General features: G+C 46.2%; 1 protein-coding gene across 2 annotated transcripts; it reads left to right on the top strand.

The window, feature by feature from the left end:
- The first annotated feature begins 219 nt into the window (after positions 1-219).
- ATG14 (autophagy related 14) lies at positions 220-20,018 on the top strand. Of its 2 annotated transcripts, none has more exons than XM_055814059.1 (10): positions 220-503; positions 5,945-6,007; positions 6,145-6,187; positions 6,598-6,679; positions 11,305-11,542; positions 11,962-12,191; positions 12,648-12,765; positions 13,847-13,937; positions 14,048-14,133; positions 16,945-20,018. In XM_055814059.1, the coding sequence occupies exons 1-10, from the start codon at positions 235-237 to the stop codon at positions 17,249-17,251; spliced, it is 1,527 nt and encodes a 508-aa protein (XP_055670034.1). In that variant the 5' UTR covers positions 220-234; the 3' UTR covers positions 17,252-20,018. The 2 variants fall into 2 exon arrangements, with proteins under 2 accessions (XP_055670034.1, XP_055670042.1); XM_055814067.1 differs by lacking the exon at positions 220-503 and adding an exon at positions 1,018-1,037.
- The last annotated feature ends 3,522 nt before the right edge of the window (positions 20,019-23,540 follow it).

Raw genomic sequence — 23,540 nt, 5'->3', positions numbered from 1 at the left:
GACACAATTCTTTACCAGGCCCGGCGGAGCTCAACCCGGTCGTGAGGGGAGCAGGGATGGGGCTGCCCGCCTTCTTTCAGCAGGTGCTGAGGGCAGCCAGACTGAGGAGAAAACCCGAAACGTTTATTTTTAAGGCCAGTATGTGCTCTGGAGGGGTACGCGAGGTGCCCCGCAGGCCGGGGCCAGGCGGGGGCCGGGTCGGGCCCGCCGCCGCCTCGGCGCTCGCTTCCCACAATGCCCCTGCCCGAAAACAAAGTCCCACGTGACCGGCGGCGCGGGGAGCCCATCATGGCGTCTCCCAGCGGCTGCCGGCCGCAGCCCGGCGGGCAGGGCGGCGGCGGGGCCGGGCCGGCGGCTCTGCGGGGCGCCGAGGAGGACGCTGAGGGGCTGTACGTGGCGGTGGAGCGGTGCCCGCTCTGCAACACCACGCGCCGCCGCCTCACCTGCGCCAAGTGCGTCCAGAGCGGCGACTTCGTCTTCTTCGACGGTCGCGACTCCGAGAGGTACCGGCGGCGCTGAGGGGACGGGGGCGGGGGACGCACTCACTCTCCCCCCTCAGCCCAGCCCCTCCGGGGGGGGAGGCCGGGCGGCCCCGCCTGGCGCGGTGGCCGTTGGGCTGCCCCTCCCCCGCTCCCCTCAGGGCTGGGGTCGGAGGAGGGGGGCGGGTCGTCCGCCTTGTCCCCCTTCCCCGCCGCCCTGGGGCGGGGGGCGGTAAACGGGGGGCGGGGGGGTGGGGGGACGCCCCTGCCGCTGCCGGGCCCACCGCGGGGCTGCCTGCTGGGGGGGGGGGGCCGCCCCGCCCGGGCGGAGCATGGCCCACGGTGCCTTCCTTATAATAATAATGTAACTAGTACAGCCCCCGCGACTTTCCTTTCGGCGGGGCCCTCAGCAGGTGTGCCCGCGGCGGTGTGGCTGGCAGAAACTCCGACGGTTCAGGGCAAAGCGAGAGCGCTGCGGCAGGGTGTTGGAAACGGCTGTGTTTTCAGCAGCACGCGTTCAACCGGGAGCCTTCTAAATCATTACACAAAATCAGGAAGGTGTGCAAGAAAACAGCACCTGAGTTTTTTTATTTTGTTGCCTATACAAATAGTTGTAATCATGCCCCCCCCCCCTTTTTTTTTTTTTTAGAATTACAAAAAATGCTCCGCTGGAGTTAATCATGTACCTTCCTGCTCAGTTTTGCAAAATGTTGGCTGTGTGTTACATCAATAAGCAAATATTCTCATTACATGACTCAGATCCAGATCGCCCCTCCGTAGCTGTCGTTCACAGCATGTCCATCCCAGATTCTTAAAAAGTCTGCCCAGCACCATCTCCAGAATAGCTCTGTTTTTTGGCTGACGCTGTGTTCTTGGTCCTTCATTTGTAGCTTCGTTAGCAGCTGTTGAGAGTGATTTCTCAAACTATTTTGGGAAGGTGGTAAGCAGCGTGCGGTGTGTTATGGTCCTCACACCAAAGGCTCTTCACATCCTTCTGCCAAACACAAGAACAGCCAAGGGGACAGTGGTGTCTGTCTTCCATTAACATCAGTGGGAGTAGGCATAGGGTGTCAGCCGACGTGAATCAGCTTGTGAAATCGAGACCTTAGTCAGCTGCTGGATGGGCTTGCTTTTTATTATTATTATTAACATGAAAAACTGTGTCATAGAACCACCAACTGTATTTAGTCTTTCTAAAATAGATGGAAAATTTGTGTTTGTGTGAGACTGCTTGGGGTTATCTGCAGCTTCCACAAAAAAAATTGGATTTGGAGTTTGGAACATAAACCACTTTTTTTTTTTTTTTTTTTTTTCCTTGCCCCTTTTGTAGCCTTAAGATTTTGGCTAAACATCAGGCTTAATTATAGAAATTCAACCGTAGCCTTTGTTACAGTGGAACCTCTGTCATTCTGCATTAACTAAGGCTTAAGAAGTTTTTCTACCCATCAGAAAAATGAAGCCATGAAGAAGCAGCCTTAGCCAACCAAAGTGCCAGAGTCAACAGCTTGTTGGAAAAAAACACAACTCTTTATCTTACTTTATCTTCTCACGTGAGACAAGATCAGCTTTTCTGTCAGACAGTTTTCACTGCATCCTCCTAAGATGCTTTAACTGTCCCATTCATCTGTGGCTAGGAAATATGTATATTTACACTGTGTTTCTTAACTGCAGGAAATAAGTCTCTCATTTTTTTCCTTTTCCCACCCAACACCACCCCCCCCCGCCTGGACCCATGGTTCCATCTGTAGGGATCACTGCTCTTCTGTTCTCCTAGAGCCTCCATTCTCAGGGGTCTCCCTCTACGTTCAATTTCCCCAGGCTTTGTTTCTCCTGCTGCTCAAAACTTCCCCAAGCAGTAGTGTAATTCATTGAAAACAGCAACTTCATATTAATGAATTAAAGGAACGACGTAACGTAGAGGAATAATGCAACACCCCAGTAACACAGACATGTTTGATGGCAGCAGGAACGCTCAGTGTAGGGTCAAAGCCCGCTAAAGCTCGGGTTTCTTCTTGTTCTTCTGAGGATAACAGAATTCCTTGGTTTTAAAACTGTGCTTGACACATTTTGTCTGCATTCTATAATTCATGCGTGGAATGACTGATAGAAAAGTGAGGAAGAGCCTGTCACTTCAGAGGGCAGTTTTCTTAGTTTCCTCTTTGTAGGTAGCGAGCGGGTGCCTGTGAATGTCTTGCCACATGAGCACAGAGAGGGGGAGCGACTTTTTAAACGGCAGCCACACACCATGGCAAGGTCATGCAGGGACAGGTGCAGTTAACTGGCTGGCTTTCAGGTTGTGTTTACTGTCATCATTATTTATTTGTTTACGTTATGCCTTCTAGTAGTAGATGGGTTAATTTTAGATCAGTGTTATGGCCGGTGCTGGAGGAGGCTGACAGGGTCACGACAAGGGCTTTTCTGTGTGATTCGGTTATAAGGGCCGTGTGAGAAATTCAGAATGTGGAAGTGTATGGGGTCACTTGGGCCTCCCATTTGTCTTTTTGAAGCATTACAGATGAGGGAAAAGGATTGTTCTCTCTCTTGTGAAAAGTAAAGGAAGCAAGCATTGCTCCCTGTATCCAATGGTGGTCTATTTTTAGAATTTTCTTGTGATTTGTCCTTATAAGAAGATAAATTGTTTTGTGTTCTAACAGTAAGAATTATGTCAGGTTTCTTTTCATTGGACTGTTTTGTGTGCTAATTTTTATAGAAGCTGCAGTAAGACTGAAGTTGTTCAGCTGTCTGGCAAAAATCACACCCTGTATCTGTGAGGGGGAGAGATGGAGGAGCTGTTAAGATTAATTATTAAAGTACAGCTACAATTAAGGATGAGTAGGCCGGAAGTCCTCCGGTAAAATAATCACTGACATTCTTCTTTTCATTAGTAATGTGTTGTATATTCGCAAACGAAGCCGGCATCTTGAGGTTGGCTTCAGCTTGAAGACTCTTCTTCCTCCCGGGAGTTTGCTCCAGCCTGTCATATGCATTAATTCTCAGAGTGTATTTTACAGGCATGCTGCATTGCTTTGCTTTATGTGTCTGCAGGTGGCAAAAGCCAAAGACAATATGAATGTGACATCTAAGCCTGTCTGACTTGTTTTAAGCTGTGGGTTATCATTAGGAACAGTGACTTTTCGCAGCAACGGAGTTTTATTATAGCAAACAGGTGCGGTAATGGAGGTACCTATTGCTGTCCTCTACTCCTTCGGTGTTAATCAGTCCCTATAGATTAGGAAGCCCTTCTTGTTGCTTCTCTCCAGTTGTGAACATGTGGAAATAAGCCAGGTAACTGTAGAACATGTCAGCTTAACGTGGTAAGACTGAAGAGAAACATTTAATGGATGATTCGAGATGTTGAGTTCTTTCCTTCTCTGTTTGCATTGTATGGGAGTTCCTATAATAGTTCATCTGAAGTCTTGTCTTTGCCAAATTGGAAGGCTGTAGATATATAGGGAAAAATTAGTTACATGATGCGACGCAATTAAAATTAGGGCTATATAAAGAAATGGAAATGTTTGCTTAGGAGAAACCTGCTAAAGAAGTTTGTAGGAGCTGTTTGACGTAGTTGCTGAAGTGCGTGGTGAGCTGTAATTTTTGCAGGCTTTCACAAATACTTCTATCTTCCCTCCACAGTAAGAACTTAATTTAGTCGCAGATTCTTGACAGATCATTCAACTTTTTGCTGATGTGATGGACGTGATTTGGGTAATTGTGTTTAGTCAGACTCCATGCCCATTAACCCAGCTTTGAAAACAAGAATTGCCAAACTACCCCAGCGTGTTCTCCCTGTGTGAGTGCCGAGCGGTGTTTCTGGGCCAAGTTATTTTTGGTTGCAGCCAAAGGTCGAGGTGCAGTAGGTGTGCATTGCTCTGTGGTAAACTGGAGTCTAGTACAGTGCATTTTTGTAATTTCCATGATGACTGGTGGGGTGAGGACACAGGAAGAACAAATGCACTGGGTTGAGCAGCTGGGCTGCAGTTGCACCACATTCCTCCGGCTCACGCATAGCCTCTGGCTTTTATGCCAAGCACCTGCATTTGGTTTTGGTTTGTTTTGGAAGGAAAATAGGTATTTTTGCTTTACTACAGAGGCAGCAGCCAGTAGTTTTGTTGTTGTTTTAATGCTTATGTCATCTGGAAAGGTGATTACTCACTTTCTGAACCCAGAGTTAGTCACCGAGCTTTCAGATTTCAGCGCTTCGATGAGAAAAATGAAGCATTTTAATGTTACACCTGAAATCAAACCCACAGAGTTGAGCAGAGAGGGAGGCCCAAGATGCCATCCTGTCAAGGCTTACTATGTAATTCTTTCTAAATAAAGGACTTGGTGGGTTGTAGGTAAAATGTTTAGACCTCTGTTAGGATAAAATCATCAATTTTGCATGTTGCAGAGGGAGATAGAATGAATTGTTTTTCCGTGCCTGGACTTAACCCAAGACACACTTTTGAGGCTTGGATGGGGATGCTGCTGTAACATCACAGGCACAAAGGGAAGCTGGGAAGCCATACGCTGGCAGAAGACAGAGTGCATTTGCTATTTTTTGTGTTGTCTAAATTTCTTGGCTGGCTCTCTTGCTGTTTGCTCTTACTGTTAGCTTTGTCGCTTCATGCTTCATTGTCATTTCTCAATATGCATCATTCGTGTTTTCTTTAAATGTATTTCTCAATACGTTGTGGAACATGGAGGGGAGCAGAACATAGCTGCTGCGTATTCAAAGGGTGAAAACACAGGGTGATGCATCCAAAAGAGTCCCCTTCTGATCAGTTCTTTGTAATTGCCAGACCTCAGACATCTGGGGAAGCAGAACTCCAGCAGACAGTTGGGTCATGCGCTTGTGACGGCTACAGGTGCCTGGTAGGAAGAAGTAGAAGGCTGCAACTTATTGCTGTTACTAATACAAAAAAGATTTGGATGTCATGTAAAAGTCTTAAGAGAGTGCTGTCCTATTTGGACCCCTTAATGAATAAAGTGTGAGAGACTCTTGCATGTTGGAAGGGAGAAAATGCAGTGTAGTGTGTGAAAACCTGCATTTCCCACCACCAGAGTGGACTCAGCTAATACCATCGCAGCTTGTGAAAATACGCAGTTCAGCCTCATGACAGTAACTGAGATAGTACTGTTAATTTCTCCAGCGACTAAAGGTTTTTATAGTACTATCTGTTTTCTTAATACACAAAATATTGATGTTTTGAAACTATAAATCTTCTAGAAATAGCAAATAATTTGCTTACAAGTTGGGTAATACCACAAGCTGATGTTTCCTCATCGTAGAGGTTCTGTTGCAATTCCTGTGAGACACATGCTGTAGAATTCTGCAAGAGTTTTATACATTCAGCCATTACTTCCCAAGAATAAGGCAGATAGTTGAGGTTTAGACTCCCACAGGCTTAAGTCTTTTTATCTTTTCAGAAACTTACAATGCCATATTATGCAAAATATCAATAAAAACATTTAATCTCTTCCAGGTTTTCAGACAAGAAAGAAAGGCTGATGCATCTTAAAACCAAACAGAGAGAATTCCAAAAACAGTAAGTTGTAGTTATTAAATGAAAATAAACTGTAAGAACTCTCAGAAAAAACCAAAACAGTCTCTTTAATGCACTGTTGCTGGAGACAGACGTAGTCCAGACAGTCATAAAACTTTCAATCATGTTTTTTCCTCTAGTGTTTTGAAGGCCATGGAAGGGAAAGAGATAACTGATCAGCTGGTGAGTTGTTCAAAGCGTCCCATAGTTTTAAAAGTCTCTGAATTCCTAGATCTCATAGTTTAAAGTTAAAATTTACCTTGAGGTCATTGTGTTGCTGTCCCAAAAAGCCTGTTGTAAGCAAAACTGAAATTGGCTCTGCAAGCAGAGTGATCCAAACTGTCAATATTTTTAATTTCTTACTAGATATTTGATCAATAACATATTATACTGATTGACTTTATACTAGGCATTTGGTTTGTTTGTGGCATTCTTCTGTGCACCAAACAGTATATGAAATATTTATTTGTTCACCTGATCCAATTAAGAACATCCTGCTACTTTTGCACTAAAGCTGCTGGCTTTGTTGTTAATCATTAGTCAGTGTGTTTGAAGTTGTTTGTGCCCTAGAGTTGCTGAATGTTCTTTTTCAGAGATGGAAAATAATGTCTTGCAAGATGAGGATTGAGCAGCTGAAACAGACCATTTGCAAAGAAAATGATGAAATGACAAGACGTGAGTAATGCCTGTGCTCTTGTGATGTGGAAAACTGTGCCTTAGAGTGAAAAATCAATTGATGTGAATTTGAGTGTTAGTTTTTAAGAATGGTGAATTTCCAAACTGTCACTTCTTAAATCAACTTGAAGGCAAATTAGTGAGTGGATTTTAGCCTTTTTATGCTTGAGTTTTAATTAGAAAACAGTAGATGTTCTTCAGCTGGATGGAAATCATTTTGCAACAGCTTTAAAAGTAAATGCTTAGCAGCCTATGGCTTCAGCTTGGTCCCTAGAGAGGGCCTTATTCAGTGTAGTGTTTCTGATCACTTCCTCTTGATAAAGAGAAGCAAACAGCTTTGCAGCTGTTGTGAAGTAACTGATGAATTTTAACCCACACCTGCCTAGAAATGCTAAAATCCTCCTTGAGCAGGGGTCACAGAAATGCAGCGTAGGCTGGTAAGTTGCCACCGTTCAGCAGCTTCGCTTTTGGAGCAGTGAATTGTTCTACACAAGAGATTTGTAGGGTCATTTTCAGAAAAGAATATGCAGCACTTGTTACGGCCTACGTGCAAAAAAAATATAGGAAGCCTATTCAGAAGCATATTGATGCAATCAAGAACATTTTTACGACTTGAAATTCAAGGGAGCCGTACAGACAGTGGGAGCCACAGCATATACCTGAGAGTAGTTATAAAGGATTAGCACAAGCTTGTGGTGATAATGTCAAAAAGGCTGAGATGCAGTATGTTTTTCAGTTAATAAGGAGGATGGATAGTAACAATAAGAAAAAGATGAAGAAATAGGCAAGTCTGATAGTTTACAGGAAAGAGAGCAAATAGCAGTGCAAAGAAGTGTGAAGCATTCAGCACCTTCTTTGCTCTGTCTTCTCGAGAAGAAAATGTGATCAGCTGCTTAGCCAGATTAAATTTTACATCATGAGAGGACCGCAGGCTAAGGAAAGAAAACAACCAGCTAAATAATATTTTGATTATGTCAGCAAGGCCTCACAAGATTCACCTTAGGGAACTTGAGGAACAAGCTGAAGTAGTCTGTGGAGCACTTGGGAACATGAGGGAGAGAGGATGTCCCAGGAAACAGTGAAAGCAGGATCTGTTTTCAAAGGGTGAGGGAAGGGACAACCTTGAACTGATGACATATGGTCACCTTATTATGAACCTCTGCCCACTTTACAGGTAGCTAGAAGATAAGGTAATTAAAAGTAGGCACCACTTTGTTAAGAACAGGCCACGTCAAATCAACTGGGGATCAAGCGGTCTAGTGGAGGATGGAGCAGAAGATGCGACATACCTTACCTTGGGGCGCTACCCCGTGCCGCCTCGCAAGCGAGCAGATACATTTGCTCTGGGGGTATCACTGTAAGGTTGACACAAAAGGCTAGAAAGGCTGCATTCGAAGAGTGGCGATACTTGTCAAACTGAGGAGGTGAGACAGGTGGAGCTCAGCAGGAGCCAGTTCCTGGCCCAGTTTTGTCCAATATTCTCCATAATAGCCTGCATGGTGGAATAGAAGGTGGAACAGAGGAAGCCAAGGAGGATGTTGATATGACTTCTGCAGAGAACGGGATCACATTCAAAATAATGCAGATAAATTGGCAATATCATGAAAAGGACAAAGTCAAGTGCATATTGTTTAGGAAAGAGAAACATATATATATAAATCCGAAGTGGGGGACAGTGGTGAGATTTGATGGGAAAAGGACCTGGGGAATTGCAAATTAAATATAAATGAGCAATCTAATGCTGCTCCAGAAAAGTTCAGACCTCGTTCTGGGTCATACTAATATAAGGATTGTATTTAAGGTGGAAGCAGTTACCCTGCTGTGCTGGCGTTGCCTCAGTGGAAGTCTGGTGTCCAATTTGAGCAAGTTAAGAAAGATACAAATCAACTGGAGAAAGTCTGGAAGAGAATATTGGGAATAAAACACAAGGAATTGTCTAAGAAAATTGATGTTTGGTTTGGTTTAGAGAAGAGGAAGGTGAGGAAAAGCAAGCTTTTCAGTAGGTAGAAGATTATTATGGAGGTAATAACTACTTTCTTTCTTTAGCCTGTGCAGCAAGAATAGGAAGCCAGTGTGACTTTGAGGAACTTAGTCATCTTTTCTCAAAATACAGCTCTGAAAGTGGCAAAATGTTAGGACCAACTGGGGAGTGGAGTTCCTCCACTTTTCTACTATTCTGTTAAGTGTATTACCTGCAGCTTCTGCAACTTCTCTGATTCACAGTGAACTAGATTAGATTTAACCCATGAACTGACCAAACTGTTGACCTGTTGTTAGCTCAGTTACCCCAAAGCTGCTCTTGAGACCCAAAATTAACTCTTGCTATGAGTGGCCAGTAGGTCAGGAACCCAGCTTGGTTCACTCGTGGACCACATTAGGAAATGCAGATTGGTTGGTTTTCTTCTCTTAGATATGGTTTAGTTTTCTGAAATAAGAACGATTTCTTGGAACATTGGGTTCCTGCTTTTGGAGTTGACTCTCCTTGATACCTCAATAATTGGTGCTTCTTAAAATAAGCTTTTAAAATGTTTGCCTTCTGCCTGTGGAGAACAGTTCAAGGAGACAGTCTTGCAAATATCTGGCGTAGCGCTCTGTTGGGCAGAGATCGGTGTGCCCGTGCTTGCATGTACCAGGCAGCGTAGGTGTGTGGGACATAGTGATGTCCACAAATACTTCTGGGGACAATTTCTAATCACCTCATAAACTGGGTCATAAAACAGAGGTGCTATGCCAAAAAAAGGACAGTTGTTTCTGCACCGGGACTGCTACTGAGGAAACGCGTGTGCAGTGTTCTCCCCTGCTTCTCAAATAATTGCTGTTGAACCTGCAGAGAAGGGAGTTCACTCTCTGAAAAAGCAGCCTTTAAGTACAATATGAGTATGAAAATTGAACAGACGGACATTTTTTTCCTCCTCTGTCTCTTACTCGTTATGCAAAGGGAGAGATTGGGAATATGAATGCAAGCATTAATTGATTTTCTGTTGAGGTTACAGGAATGTTTAAAGGAAACTGAATTACTAGCCAACACGGGGATTCTCGGTATCGCTCAAAGAAAAGTCCATTTTTCTATGATTCCTCTAATAGGGCATCACTTACTTGATAAACTTGAGAATTGTTAGTTCTTATCTGCACAGAGAAACTATTCTCACCTTCTTTAATCTGAGACTTTGCATTTCCCGCGTATCAGATCTTCCTTCCGATCAAACACATCATGGATCACCACAGGTCAGACGACTAGAAATAATTCCTGACCTTCAGAGAAAGCACTCTCTGTGTCTGTGGGGACAGGCATGCTCTGAGGGGTGCCAGCAGGCCTGGTCTCCCCCCTCTGCTGGAACAGGGACCATTCCAAGGTCTGTGTGGTTCCAACCCTGCGGCTGTGAACCGGGACTAGCAGGAGGGTATCGTGTGCTGGCTGAGCGTGGCTGGGCACAGACCTGCAGACGGGAAACGGCCTTTGGTCCCATTCTTTGGATGTAGCCTTTAATTTTTGTGCTCCCCTGTTGGGAAGGCTGATGGTCTGAATGTGTTGCTTGAAGTAGGTACAGCTACTTAGAGGTTTTCTTGATTTTAGTAGTATGTAATGTGGCTTTTTTAAGTAGCAGATGCCATGAAGCTTCTTGTTGTAGCTCTGGTCTCATCTGTCCCTTGCAATCAAAATAGATCAGTAAAATGATGTCAGGGCTTAGTGCTTCCCTTCTGTGCAAGGGACAGTTATCCCACTTCTTAATTATGGGAAAGTGATGCCTTGCTGTAGGAAAACCTGACCAACACTGTTTCTTTTCAGCTGTAAACCCAGAAAATGAGTGACTAAGATAGCTCTCGTTCAAACTAGGGTACGTTAATACATGTGTTTGGAGAGTGTGTCTAAGAAATATTTTCCTGTGCTTTTGAAAGACAGAGGTGGCTAACTGTCTCTAGCACCATATGTTTGTGGAAGCATTACTGCATTACTGTGGTCAGTTATTTTATAGGAGAATCAGCAGATGCTCTTGGAGGATATTTTTCTAAGCCTCTGTGTGCCTGCTGCGTGGAGTGAATTCCGGTGGTTGCAGTGCTCCAGTACACAAGCACATGTTTCATTTTGTTACTGGAAAGGGAGATAGTGTTCCCTTGTGGTAACGAGAAGTCTGCGCTGGTGGGATCCAGGCGCTTTAAGAGCACATGGACGAGAGCAAAGCCCAAACAGCATACACTAATAGCAGCAGTGGTGCCAGAAATGGTGAATAAAGATGCTATCTGCGCTTGATTTTGGCTGCAAGCAACGTATGTCTTTTTGGCCAGCACCATGCAAACATGTACAGTCAAGCTATTTCTGTCATGATGATTACCTCAGAAGTTTAATTAAACTGTGAAATCTTGGCTTTTCTGCTCCAAATCCAAAAATAGCTGGGTAAAAGGCAGGGAAAGAATAATCCCAATTTCAGTCTCTTTGGAGATCTTCAGAAAAGATCAAAAAGTTGTACCGCTGAGCGGCTGGAAGTTGTTAATAGTTTAGCAGTGTTTTCCATTTTAAGCTGCTATAGATCTTTTTTTCTAGAAATATTAGTAATACTTTTCACAAACTTACTACAAGTGCCTCAGAGCTCCTTTTCTGAGGCTAATATCTGCTGCTGCTTTCACAGACACGGAGGGGCTTCTGAGAATTAAAGAGGAGAACCAGAAGCATTATCGCAGGGCCCAGCGACATCAGGAGAAGAAAGAGAAGATCCAGAGGCATAACCGCAAGCTGGGAGACTTGGTAGAGAAAAAAACCTATGACTTGAAAACCCAGTACGAGCATCTGGCAAATCTTCGTCGGACGCATATCCTGGAGCTAACATCAGTCATATTTCCCATTGAAGAAGTAAAGACAAGCGTGAGGTACGGAAGGCTTATCCTTTTGGACTCGTTTTGCTCTGCTTTAGACACCCAGAAGTGAGTCATGTAAGTCTAAGCTAGACACTCTGGCTCCCTGAGCGTCTGTGGGGAGAAGGAGGTGTTTCCCAAAGGCAAAGCATCTGACCCAGAGATAGAGGTCCAGAATAGAAGAATCTGGAGGTGCTAGCATCTCCCCACTGAGAGATCTGAGGTATGTGTCCAATGTTAAACTTCCTTAAAACAGATAATTAAAAATCCTAGAACAAAGGAAAGCAGTTTGGGGAATGAGGAGTTTTGCAGGGGTGTATCTACAGGCGTTCTGCTCTCTGCGAAATCTGGCTGAGTGCCTGCTAAGTGCATCTCTGAGGATTTTTTTTTTTAAGCTCCTTTAAAAACACTCTGTTCCTCTTTGGGTGCTACAGAGATCCTGCAGATGTGTCTTCTGAGAGTGACAATGCTATGACCTCTAGCACTGTGAGCAAGCTCGCGGAAGCCAGGAGAACCACATACCTGTCTGGGAGATGGGTGTGTGATGATCATAACGGGGACACCAGCATCAGTATCACAGGGCCTTGGATAACCCTTCCTAATAATGGAGACTACTCAGCGTATTACAACTGGATGGAAGAGAAGAAGACTACCCAAGGACCAGGTAAGGAGGAAGGCCTGATTAGGCATCTGGGATACTCCAGAAGCCGTAGAACTTGCAGCCGTGGATGCCAACAGAAGGCAGTGAGGAGCAGTAGCTCGGTCCGTTTGTCCTTACCCAGACAAACCTGAGTCAGAAATAAACACCGGGATAGGCATCAGTCCACTCAAATCTTCTTTTGCAGGAAATGCTCACTGGGACACAGCGCAATGTAATGGAGAGGTAAAGTTAATTATTCACAGTTTTGACATGGTTCACATGTTGTCGTTTTAACAGGAATTCCAAGAATTACTATTTTCTACCAACTTCTGACAGATTTCACTGTAAATGATTGCTGGATTCAGGCTGTTCTCAGTACTTACAAATGACATTTTCCAGAGTAGACTTCAGTAACGCATTAACACACCCACTGAGGCTTTATTTAAAACGAGACTTTCATGGTGTTTTTATTTCTTTTAGATATGGAACATAATAACCCTGCTTATACCATCAGTGCTGCATTGTGCTATGCAACTCAGCTTGTTAACACTCTGTCTCTCATACTCGATGTCAATCTTCCCAAGAAGCTCTGCAACAGGCAAGTAAACGCAAGCCTCAGAGGAGGTGAATCGGTGGCCAGTTTTGACTGGTCTTAATTCAGTTTGGTTTTGGGAACGAAGTCATTACTTGGAACGGCTTTTATGGAACGGTTGATGGCTCATGGATTTTTGTCCTGTTCAATTTTGGGTGGAGGGCTAGCAGGATTTTAGACCACAGTTAATAGTCCCGCCCTCATTTTTTAGCTCCTGAGTATGTAGACCAGCCATCATAGTTGACGATAAGAGCTTTCTAATTGACGTATTCAGCATCCTCAAATTAGAAATGAAATATGACAGTCGGTGAATAGCAACTTTTTCGTTTTATGAGACCCTACTGCACATTACAAAATCGCAGCCCAGTTCAGCAGCTCTTAGTCATCTTGAATAGCTCCGCTGCATTAAGTGCTGTAGAACAAGGCCTTATAACGTGGCATGACAGCAATATAATTCTCCTAGGGATAAAACACCAATGGGGAACATACCTGGCTGCCAGATGTCTGGGAGAGTATTGCAGAAACCCCATTTGTGATGAAAAGCACTGTCAGATTTTTCACGTCTATGTGGAACAGATGGGATGTGTACAGGAGAGGTACTGAGGGAGCTGGAGAGCTGGTCAGGCTTCCAGGGGGCTCAAATATGCTCCTGATATGCTTTTTAAGTGTTTAAAATAGTGATTGCTGAAGTAAGGGCACAAAAGTTGTTTTTTAATACTATTATTTGGGTGCTCGGTCTTCACAGAAGGAAAAGCTTGGGAACAGGCAATGATGCAAGATTTAAAGGAGAGCTGAAGTAGCTTGGCTACGGCAGATCTTCAAGTTTCATACAGTTTACATCACCTGTCTTGTTGACACCAGTGAGACTAGGGCAAGCAGTGCTGGCTGGTGAAATGCTAACAGTCTTGCTAGGTGAAAAATTAATCTCCTGAGCACTCTAAAACCGGCTGTATAGTTTAAACAAGCACTTGCCGTGAGGGTGTTCACTCCGGGATTTGTTAGGAAGCCTGGGCACAGAATGCTAATGTCTCCAGTAGGTGTATTTTCACAGCATTTTGCTCTCTCTTTCTGTATGGTGTTTCTACAGCGAGTTCTGTGGAGAGAATCTCAGCAGGCACAGGTTCACACGGGCGGTGAAGAAGCTGAATGCTAACATCCTTCACCTTTGCTTCTCTCAGGTAGGGGGAATGCATGTTTGGATTCTTTGAATAGCTTTTAAAATACCAGCTGTGCCTGCAGGTTTCCTCCAGTAACTGATCATGTCTTTTTCTTACCTTCCCCATGGTAGCATGTAAATTTAGATCTGTTGCACCCACTGCATACGCTCAGGAACCTTATGTACCTGGTCAGCCCAGACACTGAGAACTTGGGCAGGTAAGAAAAGCAGTATCTCAACTCACCTGTGACTGAATCCCTTTGAAGTTATGCATTTGCCTTGTTACTTATGAGGGAAATTCTTCTCTTCTGCTGTGCCTATAGATCAGGCCTCGTTACATCAGAAATCAGGGTAGTTACAAGGAGGAGGCAAGGGAGGACAGAAAAAGAAGGGGCCTGAGTAGGAAATTAGATTTCAAAGATGCGTGTCTGCTGTGCTGCTGCATATGGCAGGCTCAGCTGGAGGCTTTGCTGGAGACTTGTTTCCCCTGTGCCCAGAAGCAGGAGCTCCTTCCCTCCAGGGGACAGCAGCACAGATGCCAGGCAGTCTCCCTGCGTTCCAAATATGACCTACCCCTATCTTGCCAACATGTGAATACCTAAGAGCATCCAGCAATATAAACCCTAAAACAAATCCTAGGTAAACCTTTCCCAAAATACTTCCAGTCAATGAACAACCTAGACCAAAGTCGACACTTCAAATAGTATTAATTTATATGTAAATCAAGATTAAGCACAACTTCTCTGTTAACTTAGTACGTGATGAAAAGAACATCAGTTCCCATGGGCCCACGTGCACCAGGTTTAATAATTATTTTTTTTTTTTACAACTGAAATATAAGAAAGCCAACAACATTGATTTCCTGTTGGGATAATCCAGTCACAAGTCACTTATGCCTAAGATAGTCTGCAAATATTTGTTTAATCTTTATCCCCCCTTAAACACCGTAATGTTCTGAAATCTGCTTTTCCACTTTGTTCTCATGTACAGATCTAGTTTTATTAGAAAACCTGCAGTGCCACTAAGAGGGACCGAGTGTGTGCCTTTAACCATTTACCTGAAGTTCTCTGGGTATATCCCTGCTGATTCAGCCTAAAGATACGGGGAGCCAAATCTTTGTAACATAGCTCAGTTTGGAAAAAATTTCGTGCTTGCTGCTGCTTGCCTGAAAACGGGGAGAAGTGCAGGAAATACCCAGAGAATGAAGAACTGTGTCCTGGAAAGCAGCTGCTGTGAAAGGCCCAGGCGCCACAGTGGGTCTCACTTCTCTGTGCACGCATCAGTTGGGTCCACGCAGCAGCATAGGAGGTCACAGGAAAGAGTCGGAGAAGATACCTACCAGGGAGGGGTGTGGTTTAGTCTGTGTAAAACTGTCTTAGCTTGCTAGAGATGAGATCGATAGATGGCTTGGTTTCCATGCCTTCCTGGGGAGGAAATAACGGGCTACTGAATGGCTTTACAGACGCCGTTGGAAGCAGAGAGTCTGAGCTAGGTTGAAATGAGGCGCATGTGCTTAACACAGAGATTGATTACCCACGAGAATGAAGGTGGGGATTCTCTGTTTCCTTATGTCATCCTGTCAAGGCTGGGGGAGTTTCCAGAATGGATGCTTTCATCAGGCAGAAGTTCCTGGGCTCAGGACAGGGGGAAGGGGTGGAACATAATGGCCTTTGTTACGGAGGAGATCACTCGAGATGATCTAATGGTCCCTTCTGGCCTTAAACCTGATGATTCTCTTATGTTGCCTTGTTAAGCAAAATGCTTTGCCAGAAGACAGTGCTCCCATTCCTTTCCAGACTAGGGAAGAGGAGTGGCTACCTCTAATTTTTCAACTGTCTGCAAAGTCTGCAGCAACCAGCTCTCTTTATTTTTCTCTAGATATCTAAGCCTATAGATGCCCGATAGTCTCTTTTATAGGCTGCTGTTTTCACATACATATAATTTTACCAGGCTTTAATTGTCTGGATTAGAATTTTCCATGCTAAATCGCTACTTCAGGCTCCTCCCACTCTACACTCTTACCCATCTCACATTCTTGCTCCGGTTCCACTGAGCAGCTTTGTGTTTTGGAATGAACTTTGGCCAGGGATGCTGCTTGCTGCGGGCAATCCACCTTGCAGCACCTCCCTGAAAACCTCGCAGGCTCTGACCATGGGTCACAAGCCTCTGAAACCGCCAGCTTTGGCTCGGTGAAGAAGTTCCAGGGTCTGGCTGCCTGTTCGCTAGCCCGAAGCGGCGGGCTGGGGTGGGATGCAGTAGCTTCCCCCACCAGGCAGTGGCAGCAGGGAACTTGGAGTCACAGCGCAGGTGGGTTTGGCCAGGACCTCTGGACATCCAGCCCCTCACCCCACTCAAAGCAGAACTCAACTAGAGCAGGTTACTCAGGACCAGTGGCCGCTATGGTTTTGAGTATCTCCAGCGGAGACTCTGCAGCCTCTCTGAGCAACCTGTTCCAGTGTTTGACCAGTTTGATCAGAATAAAAAAAAAAAAAGATCTTGAGGTGTTGCTGAGGGTGAAGCGCTGCTGTGGGAAGTCTGCACCAGCAAGTTGTGCCAACGCAGCTCCGTAAGTTGTAAACTGCACCCTTCCCCTCGCTGACAGAGCTGCAGCCGTCTTGGCCTAGCCAAGGGCTAGCGTTAAAAATAAAAGCCGTTCCACATCAAGCTGAGATTTCCAGCAGTGGAGCTGTGAGTTATTAGCAGTAGCTTTTTCTTTTGAGTGTACGTGTCTCACCGTCCACTGCCAAAGCAGAACGGCTCTTCCGCCATTCCTGCTCCGTGGGTTGGAACCCAAGTTATCGCTTCCTTGGCCAACTGTGTTCATTTCACTGTTGTCATAATACACAGTTATCTCTGTAGCCAGTGAGTTTCTCTCTGCCAACTGATAAACACAGAGGTGTTATTCTTTCTCTGCTGTACGCATGACAGAGCAGGGTGCTTTGGCATGCCTAGGACTCATGTGAGCGAAGGGACGGTCCCTCTCCTGCGTGGTAGCAAGCGTGCTGATGGCTTTGGGTCCGTGTTTGCAGGTCTGGGCCATTTGAAATCAGTGCTGATCTTGAAGACTCCATGGAGTTTGTGGATCCCAGTGCCACCGGTGAAACAGATGAGAGTGGAGATGAGCACGTCAGCGATGAAGAGACAGACCTAGGGACAGACTGGGAGAATCTGCCGAGCCCCAGGTTCTGCGATATCCCCTCTCAGCAGGTGGAGATGCTGCAGAGTCAGAGCACACAGGTCTCTCAGCCCATTGCCAGCAGCAGCGCTGGTGGAATGATCTCGTCTGCTGCTGCCTCGGTGACTTCTTGGCTGAAGGCGTACACTGGACATCGCTAACAAGCACGGGAAAAGGATCGTAGGATTTGTGGAAGGAATCCCTCCCTGACAATGCTGTAGTAAAACCGTACCTATTCAGTTAAGTAGTGCCTGGAACAAAGAAAAGGTCAGACTTTCATTTTGTAAACCAGAAAAACCTTTTTATTTACCCAAGATGACTGTGATGGTACCATTTTGTAAATTAGCTAGCTACGTACTTCTGATGGATTCTGTGACGGCACTTTGTGTCTTGGTTCTGTCTGCGTTGTTGAGTATCGAAGAAAAAGGACCCAGCAGCAGCCTCCAGCTCTACTTTCTGAAGAAGAAACAGATTTTGGAGTATTTGGATCAGGATGAGTACAGAGAGAAGGCTGCTCAGTGTGCGGTCTGGACAGTGGTGCAAATGCAGTTCACATTTTCCTAACTCCTTACAGGGTTTTTGTTTGTGTGTGTTTTAAATCTGTCTTGCATAATGCAAAAATGCATATTTCTAAATTTTTTTTCATTCAGGACATGAAAATTATGCATTTTTAACATGTTTTCTAATCTCTGTTGCCATATTTTTAATACAAAGAATCAGCATGGACAAGAATTCACACAGCAAATTGCTCTTACTTTAGGTTTGGTTGTGAATCTTTACCCAGTTTTGCCATAGAAAACTGGTTTGTTTCAATGCTGTTTCCACTGGTAGGTAGTCTACAAGTTTCATGTTGTGCTCTTTACTCTTAATATCATACACCAAAGAAACACTGGACGTTCTCTTAGCTAGACCCATGTTTGAAGCTGATACAGGATTGCGTTGTTGCAATAATATTCATCAGTTACGACACCACGTTGCCACTTTTTAATATTAGAAAAACCTCATTGCAAGCTAGTTTAATGAAGTCACAGGGTCTCCACACTACATGCATTTTTAAACCCTATTTTATGTTTATGGTGGGGTTTTCTTCTCTTGTTTACTGAATGCCAAGAAGTTGATTTCATTTCACTGCAGAAATGCTCACAGCGCAGCTGGCTCACTTGTAAAACTACGGGAGGTGCGATGCCAACAGATGTGTTCGTTAGCAAGTGCTCCTCCGCTTCCTCTGCCTTGCGGTATGTATTACTTAAAGATGGTTTGCTCAGTGAGGCTTCCAACATACGGTTTACATTTTATATAGCTTGACATTGTACTTCTCCATGGGGTAAACTGACATGAAAGCATCCTCCCGTCCCTCCGAGAGGGAAGGTTTCTGCCACTCTGCCCGGTAGCTTCCCTGTGGGGACGCAGCTCCTAACGGGGGCACAGCGAGGGTGCAGTCAGCGCTGCGTGAGCCACGTCCCTGCCATCGGGCCGTGTCCTCCTGCACGTCTGAAGTCCCGGCTCCGGGACTGGCTTGCCTAGCCATCTCGTGGAGCGTTCTGTGGTGGTTTTGTGCTGTTCCTCTCCTGGCCAGCCAGCGCTGCCTCCTCGCTCCACTGAGGAGGGGGTGGAAGAGCAGGTTTGGTTCCGATGCCTGCATACCCCAGCGAGCTCCACGCCAGGGGTACCAGCCCAGTATCGTGTCTCCCAGCCCCCCACCCCTCTCATATGGCAGCTTTTCTCTTTGGCCTTGGGAGTTGGCGTCTGTTGTTGGTAGTTTGATTCAGTTTTTCTTTTTTTTTTTTTTTTTAAACCAAAGACCCTTACCTCCACACTAGCACCATGGACGTGGTTAGATGAAGACACCCTCGATCCTACCATCCTTTTGGTCTAAATCCAAGAGTTGGGTTTGTCTTAAGAGAACAGCCAAGGCTCCCTTGACTACTGCAGCCTGAACGGGGCTGGTGCCCCACAGCAACGAGCACTGCCGGGGCCGGGAGGGTTTGGTCGCTGCTCAGTTCACAGCACTTTACTCCTTGCAGCTATCGGACCCTTCGCAGTTCAGAGCAACCAGCACACTCTCACCAGTACTGTATTTTGGGCTCTTAGCATCGCAACAGCCCCTTCTGCTTCCCCGTTTATTTTGCACTGGACCCCGCCATAGAAATATCTTTTTTTGTTTGTTTGTTTTTGTTTTAATTTTGCGTTTCAGTCACTCTTTCATTGCTGCCTTTGTGCTACTTTGAATCCCTAAAGGTCAGGCTGTGATTCAGCTGTGTACACTGTCATTTACTTAGGGAAAGAAAACCCGACACAAGACCTTTTTTAAGCCATATACTTCATGTTTTCCAAATAATTTATTTGCAGTCGTCATATTCTGAAAGTGCACAATGGCACCGCCAGGGTGTTAAAATGCATTGGGCTAGGTCTTCTCACGAAACATTTTTGTAACAGAATACAGATTGTGAGTTTTGTTGTTTTGTTTTTTAAGTGTTTTGCACATGTGTAGCTAAGGAAGAATTGTGTGTGTCCAAACCTTGAGTGCAATCGCCAGGATTAGTTTTCCAGGTTGTTTTGGGGGCAGGGGAGGGAGGGCAGGAATTTCTGTAATTATAGGTATTTGAAGACAGCCAGCTGAGAGTTTACAAAACACTTTGCGTAACATGAATGCGGGAATTTGGGTCTGGGCCGTGACTTTTGTCCATGACCAGTGATCTGGGGTGGCCGGTTTGAGCTGCCAAGGAAGAGCCTGATTTTGAGCCCGGCCCTCCGCTGAAAATCGGGTGCCTTTGAAGGGTCTCAGATGGGACACCCAAGGGTTGCTTGTCACCTGCAAAAACTCGGGGCCTCTCTCTGCAACTTCCGAACTAGATGTAACTAAACACAAATGTTTTTGGTTTTTTTTCTAAATTTTATTGTATTATTGCAATAAATCTTTAACAGTAAGTTTTTTTAAAGTTGTATATTTGTAATTGTTACTTCTGTGCGGTTTCTTTTTAACTGTGCTGGGGAAGTACACAAGAATTTCCAGCCTTCAAAGCATCACAGGGACCAGACCTGTTACAGTGCAGTCATACAGAGGTGGAATAAGCAGTACGCGTTCTAAAAAAAATAATCTTGCATAAAATAACTGCATCTCCTCTGGAGCAGGTAGTGTGAACCGAGAAACCTCGTGTGTAAGCCTGGCTTTGAACTGCTCCTCTGCTGGGTGACGGTGGTTTCTGCAGGTGGCGAGCCAGAATTACTGCTGCATGCCAGGGAGGACGCTCCTCTTTACACGGTTATTTCAGAAGGACGCGTCGGAATTTTTAAAGAGGTGACGAAGTGAACCGTTGCATGTCTGAGGGAGAGGGGTGGGAAAGGGCCACTAACTGGTCAGCAAGAGGCAAGCTCCGCCTGTGGGACTGGTAGCCTGGCAGGCCATGGATTGCTGGCTGCTTAATTTTTTTCTTTATGGCAGGTAGGGGATGGGAGGGCTGATGCCCCGTGATTCCCGACAGCGGCACGTTCAGGTTGGCAGCAGCTGGGGCTCCGCACACCGAGCTGGGGCAGTTTGTCGTCTCGGCCGCAGCGCAGTCGGTCCTGGCTGTGCAGGAGAGCAGCCTGTGTGCAAAGCCAAGCCTGACCGAAGCTGAGCGCATCCCTGCGGGTCGCTTAGGTCACTTCTGCCTCAGCAGTGCCATCAGCAGGAGGTGTGGGCTGGGCTGTGGCAGGAGAGCAGCCTCGTCATACCCGGAGTCCCACCCCTGCTCCAGGGTTGCCCGGATTAGCCAAACGCAGGCTGGGGAGGAGAAGCAGCCTAGGGTGAGGCTTTACCACCCTTCCCACCTTGCCAGAAGTGGGACTTGGGACACAGGTCGGATGCGTCAGTGCAGTTCTGTGCAGGGGTGCAATGCCAGGTGCTGCAGAAAGGGAACGGAGGCCAAGGCAGGGGAGCCCAGCGCTGGCGGGGCGCTGCCGGGCTGCAGCACAGGGGAAAGCTGCCGCACACACAGGCAGGAGCCCAACGGCAAGCCTCAGACATGACGGCTTACTCAGGGGTGTCCGTGCCAGGAGACCCCCAGAGCCTGATGAAAACTAGAAGTTTACGAACAATAGAAATGTTATTACAATTTCTTCACAGGCCTATCTGGAAATTCAGTCCAAAGACTCTTAACTGCTCCCAGGCAGGGAAGTCAAGCACACAGCCCAGTCTTCACTCAGTTCTTCTGAACACTGAATTTTACAAATCCAACACTAGACTTTTTTTTTTTTTTTTTTTTTTGTTATTTGCCTCTTAGAAAAAAAAACGTTCATTGGACCTTAGGTTCTCTCTGAACTGGCCCTTCAGGAAACAGAAATCTGTACTTTACTGCTTTTTAGAGGGGGAAAAAGCCTGCAGGCAGCTCAGCATGGCTACATTCAGAACCAACCCACTTCAGGATGCAAAACTTGGTTCTGTAAAACAATTCTGTAGCAGCAATGCTGGGCAACAGGGATAGTTCCTGCAAACTACATAATTAATGATGTATAAAACAGCCCATGCTCCTCAGCCAGTGTGGGGGGAGGGCAGGCATGGGATAAGGTAGAGATCAAATTGTCCTCAGTATTTAACTGCTTCAAGGAACAAAATAGCCCAATGTTATTATTTTATTCTCATTTTTCCCCTTGTTCAACAAAGGTGACCAAAATCTCACACCCTGTTCCAAAGAAAATGACCTCACAGCCCCCTTATCTAGTTACAAAATATTTTCCTCTGCTGCTTCTATTTCAGCCTCACAGGGACTTTCCTCGCTGCTGTCAGCCTGGCATGGGTTATCTCAAGTTTTCCAGAGTCTTGGGTGGGGGGCAGGAAAGCAGTTTCTTTCCCCTCTTCCTTAATTGAAATTAAGCTGAAGGCCTTGGATGGTGACAGCTTTGGCAAGACGACTCCTGCCAGAAAGTTGTTTTGCAGCTCATCCCAGTGCGGCTGATGAAGCGGATCGAAGCTTGGGTGAAGCCTGCACCCCATTAAAGAGAATGAAGTCACAAATTAACGAGGGATCCTGCTTTTCCTCTCCCTCTTCCCAGCTGATTACAAGGCAGCCACACCCTTCTCTTAGATTTCTAATTTCATTCCTCCTGGTTGCCATAATGTCTGCTGCACTGCAGAGGTGGCTGAGCGGCACCGGGGAGGGGTGCGGGACGCGCAGCCTGGCAGGCACCAGGTAAAGCAGGGACTAGCAAAAAACCAAACATACTCTTTAAATCTACCGTGAGCATCCTGGGCTCACCCAACCCGCACTTCATGCTGGAAGGGCTCCGTTTTCTTTCTTTCACTGTTAACAGAGAGAATAAAAGGCAGATGCTTCCACCTTTTATCCTCCACCCTCTCCTCCCTCCTGTTCTCCCACTCCAAAGTGCCAGGCACTCCACGCAATCCCACCAATTTTAGGCAAACAAAAGGGAGGGAGCCGGGGGGCTCAGCCTGGCCACCACAGCCGCAGCTTTCCTCACCCCCCACACCCCTGCGCTGCGTGCACAGCCCCCCCTCCTGATGCTGCTCCCGTGGAGAGCCCTTTGCCCTCTGCCAGGTGCTCCCCTGGGGTTCGCAGGGCAGGAGGAGCCTGGGTGAGCCCCATGGGAAGGGGGCACCAGCTCTTTTTGCACCAGGTCAGAGGTTTTTGTCTGCCCCAGCTGCAGCAATGATCGCTCGGTGTCCATCCTGGTCCTGAGAAGGGGCAGAGAAACAGCAACGGCACGAAGCGCGGGGAGAGAAGGGACTGGGGCGAGGCAAAGGCACAAGTGCCACTTGCTGCTTGAACAGCTGCTGCTCCACTACTCCGCACCCAGGAACCAAACGCTGCTGCCGGGCTGTCCAGGGTACATTCCCAGGCTTCCAAACTCTTCATCCCCACAGGCAGTGAGCTGTAGCAAGGAAGGCTGTAGCAGAGCCCAGAACACAGGACTGCCAGCGGGGAACGCGTTTGAGGAAATACTCAAATAGATGCCACTCTCAGCTCCCGTGCAGAGTTCAAGGAATTACTGTTCACCTGCTCTTCAGATGCAAACGTTCACAACTCTCCTCCAAAAGCACCAACTCGCACCTCAGACATAAGACGACAGAGGCTGTAGCAGAGCAGGGCAAAGCACTGCAAGGACCCCTCTTCTTGCAAGGGAAAAGTTCAGCGTACAGCAGACAGCAAAGCTTCCAGCACACCACTGAGCCAAGGCAACTCCACTTCCCTCCTGCTGGACTCACTACATCCTCAAGCATCCAGGGCCCAGTAAGGGGCTGGTGCAAGAGCTGAGGAGCAGGACTCAAAGCAGAGTGCCCCCCTTTTTGCAAGTTTTACAGACCTAGCACCAGCCCTCCCAACAACAGGAGCCTCTGCTGCACACACAGCTGATGGGACGGAAAGGAAAAGCTGGAACTTGTGAATGTTACAGCAGGGAGTTGTTCAAGTAATATTAAGTATTTTTTGTTTCTTTTTTAGGAGGATGACTAGT

The sequence above is a fragment of the Falco peregrinus genome, chromosome 1 (genome assembly GCF_023634155.1).
Source record: "Falco peregrinus isolate bFalPer1 chromosome 1, bFalPer1.pri, whole genome shotgun sequence".
Classification (NCBI taxonomy): Eukaryota; Metazoa; Chordata; class Aves; order Falconiformes; family Falconidae; genus Falco; species Falco peregrinus.
The sequence above is the reverse complement of the archived record's forward strand: the minus strand, read 5'-3'. Positions and strand labels throughout refer to the sequence as shown.

Bases quoted from the DNA above. Each gene is read 5' to 3' on its own strand.
- ATG14 (XM_055814059.1), top strand. From the start codon at position 235: ATGCCCCTGCCCGAAAACAAAGTCCCACGTGACCGGCGGCGCGGGGAG. The intron at 6,008-6,144 runs GTAAGTTGTAGT...TTTTTCCTCTAG, and splicing joins CAGAGAGAATTCCAAAAACA to TGTTTTGAAGGCCATGGAAG. The intron at 14,134-16,944 runs GTAAGAAAAGCA...CCGTGTTTGCAG, and splicing joins GACACTGAGAACTTGGGCAG to GTCTGGGCCATTTGAAATCA.